Raw genomic sequence first — 10434 nt, forward strand, 5'->3', positions numbered from 1 at the left:
AACTGGTCATTTCCTCAGCCATCCCATCCCCTCATATAGGCAACAACTTAAAACCACAAGATGAAATCAGCTCTTCTGATGCCATAAAAAGCTTAAGGGAATGTCTAGCCATGGTCTGGCCTGTGCTGTTTTTTCCTGCTGTGCTGCTGAGTGTGAGAGATAGTGTGGTATTTTCAGATCAGCTGTATGGGGGGGGGGTAGTCAGTCCAAAAGAAAGCTACATTATTGCAGAAGACGTTTAATTTCCTATTGCTCTGTGATACAGAAAACACACTGCCCTCGCTCAAAACGTCTGTGCTGAAAAGGAGACAGTAAGGTGAGGTCTAGTTATGGCTGCTATTCGCGGTCCAGACCAGCAGGTGGAGAGACCACAAACAGGCAGAGACGCACAGGATGTTTTGAGCTGGATGATGTTAGCTTACAGTTTTGGGCAGCACCTGTTCTCGCATCATTTTTAAAGTCAGAAACACTCTCGGAGGAAGAACACATTAGCTAGCTACTGATTTATGTTTGAAAACATCTGGGCGTAGAAACAGTAGAGATAATGTCGCTTAGTTCAGTGCGAAATCCCCCTCCTTTCTTAGACGCTGAGGACCAAGAGCCAGAATTCGACACAAGAGACCTGGATAGCGACGATGGAGAGGATATTTTCACCGGATCAAGTGTAAGCAGCTGTCGTGGATTTCCTCCTTGCAATGAAAATTTAAATTAAAATGTTATCAGCTTGTGTTTAAGAACGGGACACTGGCCTGTAACCGGTATCCTGCGTGCGGCTATACGTCACTTGGAATTGGCTGTTGGATTGACTCGCTAGCTTGCTAGCCAGTTAGCCAGCCAGCAACAAATTACTCAAGCTTTCAGGCAAGCTCTCTGTTTAATGTGGCTAGAAAGTGGGCTAGCTGGTTCCTGCTGTGTGTGTTACTAGCTAACACACTCGTCGTGTCTCACATTTCGTGGACGAGTAACCTTTTTAACGGCTCAATATTTGTTCAATATTTTTGACAGAATAAGGCATTCGCTGCAACACCGCCAGAGACGGAGCCCTCCACAGACATCTTTAGCGAAGAAGGGTCTTTCACAGTGCAGAACCATCCACCTGCGAAAGCCAACGGCGTGCAGTCCGACGAAGAGCTGGATTTGTTCGCAGGTAGAGAAAGTCTCAGCCTCTCGTAATGTCTCTGAGCAAGGCTGCTACGCCATTGGGTGCGCCTAGACGTCTTGCTAAGACCTAAGGAGTCTCCAGCTGAAAGCTGAGAGCCCGTCTCACTGAATAGGATTCCAGAAACGTGACTGACCGCACTAATAAAATGCATGAGTGGCCTACAGATGATCAGGTTTGTGGAAACAGGAGCAGGGTACACGCGGCGCTTAAATAAACATCGCTTCTTATTTGCAGCCTCTTGCTCCTCTTGATCGAAGTTGGTTTCTTAATTCCCCTCTTCTGATTTTGTGAATGGCGGTAAAGTAAGTGGGATGTCCTTGTAAAAACACCTGCTGAGCAAATGACATTTAACGACAATTAAAAAAGGAACAGTTCGCCATCCACCGCCCTTGTAAATATAGCACCCTTTTTAAATATCATTTTAAAAGTAATGGTAAGCGAGTTTAAGTAAACAGCCTGCGCTATAAAAAAAAAGGATTGTGTAGGACTGTGCAGTGGTCAGTCATACACATACATTATAATTATATAAACGTTTATATATATATATATATATATATATATATATGTGTGTGTGTGTATATTATAGATATATTACAGATTATTAATATGTATATGAGCTCATTTCCAGTTTGTGCTGTAACTCCGTGGCCACTATGTGGCGCTCTAATCGTGCTGAGCTGTAAACACGTTAATGCGACTTTCAGCCACAATTTGTAAGACAGAAGTCAGTGAAAATAATGATGATTTGTTGGTGTGTGTGTGTGTGTATATATATATATATATATATATATATATATAATGACGTTCTGAGCATGGGGTGGCAATGACAGAGACACTATTCTCCCTATTGCAAGCCAGTGTACCAGAATCATGAAGCTGTTATTTTGAAACACAATTCCCATAATATAGCTTTAACTAAATGGTAAATGTGTAACTGAAGTCACATTTTAATGCATGTAGCCTCTGCACCATTGAAAGTGAAACCGAAAATTCTGGATTTTATAGCAGAAATGTTTTACTGAGATTATTTTTAACGAGGTTGTTAAGCTACCAAAAGCCTGGCCGATATCGCAGGACATTGTCACCATGTTTTTTATGGAATAACAAGGCAAATACATTATAGGAGTATATAATAATAATCAAATAATATTTTATTGTGCTTATTTATATCAAAATGATGAGACTACAAACCTTATAAACATTAAACATGTTTGAACATGGCTTTTTAAGAACTTCAGAACATAAACTAGGAGTAAATTGTTAGTCAAACACTGTTTTTTAAAAGCATTGATTTAGTATAAACAAACAAAAGTTCATAATATGCAGGATATCCTGAAGTGTTTGTGGAGGTGCTAATATTTGTGAAGGGCACTTCACAACATATGGTGAGTTATGATTTTTGGACTGTTGTAAAGTTTATCTAGCTGTTTGTCACACTAAATATGCCTTTTCTCATTTGTACTCTAGAAGCCACCGTAGAACTGACCCTGACAACTCCAAATAGCAGGGGAAGAAAAGAAATCATTGGGCCAACTGGACCACTTTCTACCACTATGAACACGCAAACTAGTTTACACTTGCACAACACTTTAAACAAGCCTGTGGAGGAGGTAATAAAGTCATGCAGTAAATAGAAATACAGTGACTGTCTTCTGTCTGTAGCTAGAGCTAAATTGTGGTTTCTTTGCAGTTAGAAGAGGAGGAAAGTGGGGACACATTTGAGCTCAACATTGCTGTCACCAATCCTGAAAAGATGGGTATGTAAAACAGGCGAAATAATCATGCAGTACCAGTGTCTGTGAACTATTTTATTATTATTATTAATTAATTTATTTGTTTGTTTGACTGGTTTCTGGTTTTATATTTTGCAGGAGAAGGCATGAATGCGTACATGACCTATAAAGTGTCAACTCAGGTTTGTTGATTAAATAAAACCCAACTAATTTTAGCTTTAGAATTGCTTCTATAACATGACACTTACAGAATCTCTCTTTTACTAACAGACTACGCTGCCTGCATTCCACAGTAAAACATTTTCGGTGCGTCGGAGGTTTAGTGATTTCTTGGGTCTTTATGAGAAGTTATCAGTAAAGCACAATCTGATGGGCTGCATCATACCACCCCCTCCTCAGAAGAGTGTTGTTGGTAAGGAGTCACACTTTAATCTGACTGTCAGTTCATTGGTATCTTATGCTGATGTCTAAACTCCACTTGGCTTTTTGTGATCTCTGCAGACTGTCAGCTTTCATAGTATTTGACAAGTATGACAGGCAGATGAGGCAGAACATCATTTTAGGGGAGGTTTTTTTTTTGAGGAGATGTCTCATCCTATTTCTCTCTTTGTCTTGTTCATCTCATCTCTATCTAATCAATTGTTCCTTACTGGAGGCCTGCCTGGAGGATTAATATTCAGTGTTTCAATTTCTATCATATAATACAGCTAATGATCGGCTTAGTAATTATCTGAATTGGGCTGGAGCAGAAAAGAACAAAGGTAATGCAAAAAGGGATAAAAAGAAATGTTGAGGGCCATAAAAATGACTTCTTTTCTCATGACATTTTGTTAATGAACCAGATTTGTGGAGTCTTAGTGTTAAGTCAGTAGGATATTGTTAATCATATCTGAGTGCTTTCTTTTATATCCTTTTGTGTAACATCCATGGAATGTTTAAGCGATAGATTGTGGGTGAATGTTTGCATGCGTTTTGTGTGCCAGGAATGACTAAAGTCAAGGTAGGGAAGGAAGATCCATCCTCAGCTGAGTTTGTGGAGAAGAGAAGAGCAGCACTGGAGAGGTGACTTTACTCATTTGCCAATTCATACTACCAACTGCAGCTGTAGTAAGCAGCAAATCTTTGGTTGCAGTCTATTTTGCACTCTATTTTTGATCTGTTGGATACTCTATTTTTATTTTTATGTGTGACAGGTACCTTCAAAGAGTGGTATCTCATCCAGCACTGTTGCAGGACTCAGATGTCCAAGAGTTTTTGGAAAGAGAAGAAGTAGGCTCAGTTTCACTTCTTCAAAATCATAGCAATTAAAGAGAAACCTTTGCCTGTCATTGTGTGTCTACATGTGTGTGCATATGTGTATACCTCAGTTACCCAGGGCAGTAAATACCCAGGCCCTGAGTGGATCTGGTTTCCTCAAGATGATAAACAAAGCGTCGGATGCTGTGAATAAGATGACCATAAAGATGAACGAGTCGGATAATGTAAGAATTTAAACAGGAGGCCAAAGAAACAACTCAACAAATTTGTGGTTGTGGTGCAGATAACATCTTTTCAAGAATATTTATAGGTGTGTGTGCGTGTGTATGTTGCAGTGGTTTGAGAGCAAGCTGCAGGAGGTTGAGAATGAGGAGCAGTTGTTGAGGAGGCTCCATGCTTCAGTTGACTCGTTGGTGAATCACAGAAAAGGTGAATGCTAATTTTAACGGATAGTATTGGTGTTACATAGCTGATGCGCTACTGGTGTAATGGTTTTGTAAAGGACAAACACTTCTCTGTTTCTTTGCAGAGCTGTGTAGTAACACCGCCATGTTTGCTAAGAGTGTGGCTATGTTGGGTAGTTCGGAGGAAAACTCTGCCCTGTCACGTGCACTGTCCCAGCTAGCTGAGGTGGAGGATAAGCTGGAGCAGCTACACCAGGAACAGGCCTTCAGTGACTTCTTCATCTTAACGGAGCTGCTTGCAGACTATGTACGACTACTGGGGGCTGTGAGGGTAAGAAAACATTCGCTGCATTCTCGGACACCAGAACTTGAATCACAACTAGATCCTAGATCATCAGAACGTGAACCTACTTCATTCCACATATTTATAGGGTTGAGATCTGTGTGTTGGGCTAGCTGTAGTCAGTCATGTAGAAGTTATGACATTTTGAAACTTTCAGCAACACTATACTGATATAATAATCAGTGAGTGTATACATATTCTTGACCTAGTGTTCATTTCAGAAGCCCACAAAAATACAAATGTCCACTAGTAGTTGGCAGTATTGGCAAAAATCATATATATCACCGTTTAATTAAATTTTAAGATGGTTTTGGGATATTTCATGATACAGTGAATTGTTTTCCTTCTTCCAAATAGAAAACAATACGCCCATCTTTGTTGTTTTATAGTGACATATTTACTACAAAAAGCATATTTATTAAAAAAAAAACAAAAAAAAACAACTAAATATAAAGATAAAGCTGGAAATCAGGTTGGGCTTCACACCGGATATAATGTTCTGCATATGTTCTGTTGGTTCAAGGAAGTTTTTGTAACTTAAATCACTTCTGACAGACCAAGCACCACTCTTTGGCACACATTGTTATCCGTCATCACCTTTTTCTGTTTCTTCCTCTTGCATGTCTGATTCTGAGTAGCTGAGTAATTTCTTCAGTAACTCTCTGTAATGACAGAGTACTGTGTGTACTCACTGCCCCTAGCTCACTAGTGTGTGTTTGTGAGTGTGTGTTCACTACCACAGATGGGTTAAATGCGGAGGACACATTTCGCTGTACAGTGTACACTGTACAGTGACAAATACGTGCACCTTTACCTTTGACTGTCTGCAGAGAACAGAGTAGACCGGCCACATACGTTTGACTTTTTAATGTTATTTGAGCCACCCAAACACGGCAAAGTAAATTCACAATTTAATGTAGAATAGAATGTGTTCGCCTACAGATGACCTCTTAACATCAGCGAAAAAGAGTCTGCTGACAGAAAACCCGTTGTTGTACATGGCATTACAGCGCTATTCTACACTGTCCTGTCTGTCAGAGATATCTGATTATAAGCTACCGAAAACGAAAAAGGAAATGCGGCAAAAACATGTATGGTTGATACAGTGACAGGTACATATATGTGAACTAAGAAGGAAAGACAGGTTTGTTTTTTATCTCTTTATTTATTGTGAATCTGTTGTTGTCAGGGCTGTTTTGAGCAGCGCATGAAAGCGTGGCAGCGTTGGCAGGAGGCACAGACAACTCTGCAGAAGAAAAGAGAGGCTGAAGCCAAACTGCTCTGGGCCAACAAACCTGACAAACTACAACAGGCAAAAGAAGACCTGACTGAGGTCAACACAGTCACACTAGCCACACACAGTCTGTGGCCAAAATGGCTCCCTACTACTATACTAAAACGAATTTGGACGCTTCCTCATCGACGTGCGTCAGCACTGGTCATGCAATCAAACCTGTGACTATTCTGAGTTAGTTTGTAAAACATTGTGCCATTCATGGAACAGTTTTTTATGTTTTTAGCAACATCCGAAATATCTAAAATTCACAGTGTCTGGTTGCTTATAATGTTTACTTGCTTACAGTGCCTGTAAAACGTATTCATCCCTTGAATGTTTTCCATTTTTATTGCTTTTATAAATGGAATCATGGTCAATAAATGTTGCCTATTTTATAAGAATTTACAAAAACACCTCTTTAATGTCAAAGTGAAAACTGATTTCTGCAAAGTAATGTCAATTAAACAAAAATCCAACCCCATTTAAAGAGACTGAACTAATTCAGTGTGCAGTGAATGTGGGATTGTATGCCGACACCTGTCTGGAAGGTTCATTCACTGGTTAATCAGTATTTTTTGCTACAAAGACAAAAGAACACTTCATGGAACTGGAAGAAATGGAAGTATGCAATGTGTAAATTCATCATTTCTAGGATGGATTTGGGATGTTCAGTGACAAATTAATTTTGTATGCATAAGACTAATACTCTTAATAATAACCTTATTTAGGAGTTGCATAGAGTGTTCTTTTGTCTTCATTGAGTATTTGTAGCTGGGAATACTGATTTAACCAGTGACTTTCCAGACAGGTGTTTATTATACTACAATCACTTCGCATTCACATTCACTGCACTCAGGTGATCTATTTCACTGATTGTGAGAGTAACATCAGTGGCCTGAACCTCTTTAAATTAGGCCAGTAACTTCAAAGGGGGTGAATATTTATGAAGGGCCTTGTTTTTCATTATATATTTAAATTTTATTGTAGAAATCCGTTTTCACTTTGACAAAGAGCTCACAATGCATTTTGGTCCACATTACATAGTGAACGTCGTAGTGAGCTACGATGTTCGCTAGAAGTAATGAGTGCATTGTAGGAGATTGAAGTGCCCTCAAAATCATGCTTAAATTTCACATTATGATTCAAACGCTACCAATAAAATTGCCTGCCAAACTCAGTAGTGCTCTAAAATGTGAATAGGGATCCATTTTTGGCCATAGGTGTAGTCTTCAACATAAACATTAATGAAGTCAGCCTCCTTAAACCCACAGCATTAAAATTTACACAGCAACTTCTGTTCTGCAGTAACTGAACTTTACTGAACGTTACTAATTCAAATTTTGTCTCCTAGTTTTTCTTGCCCAAATAAAACTTTTAAATCTGGGCATATGATTTAGCATGTTTGCATTTCACTTCCAGTTCCCATGCTTTCCTGTGTGTCCTGTATTACCTATTTTCTGTTTCCATCTCTGCACAGTGGGAAGCTAAAGTGGGTCAGTGTGAAAGAGATTTTGAGCGAATCAGCTCCACATTACGGAAGGAAGTGCACAGATTTGAGGTAAGAGCAGTAAAATGTGTTTGGAGGTGTACCAGCTGAACCAACTGCAGCTTAGAAGCAAACAGTGGACAGCATGAGAAATGTATAGTCAGTCTGCACTTATATTGTTTCGTAGTCGTTAAAAGGTCATTTTCAATACAATATGAAAATGAGCCTCTAACAAGTCACTGAATTATACTTACTGCCCTCATTTATTGTCTTCTCCTATATGTTGCCGTTGTTAAAAACAACACACATTGTATTGTGACTTTACAGCAGAATCATTCAGCTCTGTCCGTTAATCTTCTTTGTGCCCCACCCTAGAAAGAGAAGTGCAGAGATTTTAAGCACCACATAGTGAAATACCTGGAGTCTCTCCTTCGCTCACAACATCGGGTGAGTGCACACATCTGAGTGTGTATGTGTTGTGTGTGTGTGTGTGTGTGTGTGTTTGACTTTTCACTGTTTTTTTTGCTTTTGTTTTTGTTTTATAGGCTGTAAAGTGTTGGGAAGCGTTCCTGCCAGAGGCTAAAGCCATTGTGTGATACTTGCTTACTTACTACCTGATGATGACTTATCTGCCCCCTGCGAAGTTTGGACTTCTAGTCACCACTATGCTCACACATGCAAACATGCACACGCAGATGCAAACACACACGCACACACACACAAAATGAAAAAGCATGCACAGTGCTGAAGGAAAATGGACAATCAAGTTCTACCCCTGTTTAGCATATGTCAACATGGAATGTTTTAAATGGTGCTGTTTCATTCCTTTAGCTCAAATCTACAGCTTTTCTCTGGCTGTTCTGTGATGTCAGCCACAGATGTTGTGGCACTCTTTTGTGTCATTTTGTCATTTATATGGAGCTCAGTCTCCATGGTGATACAGCGACAAAAACATGAAGCCAACATGAGGTTTCACTGTTATAGGATTTAAAAATAGAAGATTGTCACATGAAGGTCAGTGTAGCAGATTTATCAGTATTCCAGAAAGAATTCCTAGTAAAATCAGCTTGAATTGGCATCTTACTACCTATATATGCACATTGTATAGCTGCAAGACTATCCTGTCTACAGGAATTCCATTGCTTTTTCACATAATACAGATATCCAAAAAGTCTAGGTGTTTTGTAGAATGTTTTGGAGAAAAATGGAGCTGGGAAATGCGTTTTATTTTGCTGTCCAAAATGACCAGTGGATAATGCTATCTGCAATCATATGTTGTAATTAATAGAAAAGTAGTGCACATTTCTCACGTAATTATTAATGACTTTGTATACATCTTAATGATGTTATTTTGAAAACTCAATGGAATTTCCAGAGAAATAGCTTCGGATTAAACTGTCAGAATATAGTTTTTGTTTTTTTGTTTTTTTCAGATTTGGAAATGGAAGTTGGTACTTTGACATTAGGTTGTAGACTCTGTGTAGTGTTTTGTGTGTGAACATGTATGATAGTCAGCAGCCTGTTAAACTAACCTAAAGATAAAAAAAATTGTTTCAAAAATGTTTTGCTTTTATGCTGCTGGATCTAAGCGATTAGTGAAGGTTTGTGCTTATGGGCAGTTGTAATGAGTCTGATGCTAGAGTGGCATGGTTTAAGTTGATGTGGTTTGAGCTTAGGAGAAAGTAAGTTTTCTCTGTCAGGGAAACCATTTAGAGTCGGCACGTCATCATTTTATTTAGTTGCAGCAATGACATACTGATTGCATAATGACATCACTTTATCAATGCCGCTCTCAAGAGCTTTGATAATTGTCATGGTTTCTTCGTTGATTTCAGTGTCAAGTATTTCAGGCGTTAAGAGGCTCATTAAGTAATTCTGGTAAAATAGGAATCAAAATGGCTCGCTACTATAAAAGCGCTGGATTTAATCCATAGAGCATAACAAAATGACAGATTTATGACAACAACAAAAACTGCTTATAGATACTTTATCCTGAAGCTTTACCACAGTGACCTTGATAAGGAAGGGGGCTGTAACAAATCAGATCATTTCAGTGTAATTCTCTATATATACTTACATAATTACACACTTTAACAAATGTAAATTTGAGTAAAGCTAATGAGATTATTTTGTAGTGATGTGGATGTTTTTGTCCAGGTTGATGTGTAATAGCCTGATGAGGCGAATGTCTTTACCGGATGTATACATTATGAATGAACAGCCTCCTGCACCCAGACCTCCACTGACAGTCCATCTTGTGTGCAGAAAAACGGTCTAAATGTATGTGTATTGCATTTAATTTGGAGTGTAACTGTCTTACCTTCACTACTACATTTTGTTTTTAATGATAAGGTGCTGAAAAATCTGTGGTTGTAAAACATGCTTTGATTTCCATCAGATGAATATCAAAGCAGGTGAAATGCTTGACTTGAATCTACAGTAATGTGTGTCTTTCCTACTAATCCGATTCTACTAAAATGTGTTTAAAATACAGAAAACTCACCGACTCTGCCTATTTGATTAAAGAACACTTTTATATGCAGAATGTCATTACGTTGCCTTTAGCAGAAGAAGATAATTATATATTATAGAACACCTTTTGTGTTTTTAAACATATGGACATTAGACCTTCAGCAATATTGGGAGATGGAGTATGTCTTTAAATCATTTGTAAGATGTAATGTAATAATGTTTCCTGTAAAAAGAAAAAACATATTTAACTTATTTAAACCTCAGTAGTTTTTCTGGAGTTTTTTTTTCTTTTCTTTTTTCA

At 38.5% G+C, this 10434-nt stretch overlaps 1 protein-coding gene across 1 annotated transcript; it reads left to right on the forward strand.

Annotated features, from left to right (window-relative positions):
- Window positions 1–370: 370 nt before the first annotated feature.
- Window positions 371–10307, forward strand: snx1b (sorting nexin 1b). The gene is made up of 15 exons (XM_072671550.1): window positions 371–664; window positions 1006–1147; window positions 2630–2772; window positions 2853–2919; window positions 3034–3077; window positions 3166–3307; window positions 3879–3957; window positions 4089–4164; window positions 4263–4376; window positions 4488–4581; window positions 4682–4887; window positions 6089–6232; window positions 7653–7733; window positions 8037–8108; window positions 8207–10307. Exons 1-15 carry the CDS (start codon window positions 545–547, stop codon window positions 8255–8257), a joined length of 1575 nt encoding a protein of 524 aa, XP_072527651.1. The 5' UTR covers window positions 371–544; the 3' UTR covers window positions 8258–10307.
- The last annotated feature ends 127 nt before the right edge of the window (window positions 10308–10434 follow it).

Source organism: Salminus brasiliensis, chromosome 25, assembly GCF_030463535.1.
Source record: "Salminus brasiliensis chromosome 25, fSalBra1.hap2, whole genome shotgun sequence".
In the NCBI taxonomy this organism is placed as follows: domain Eukaryota; kingdom Metazoa; phylum Chordata; class Actinopteri; order Characiformes; family Bryconidae; genus Salminus; species Salminus brasiliensis.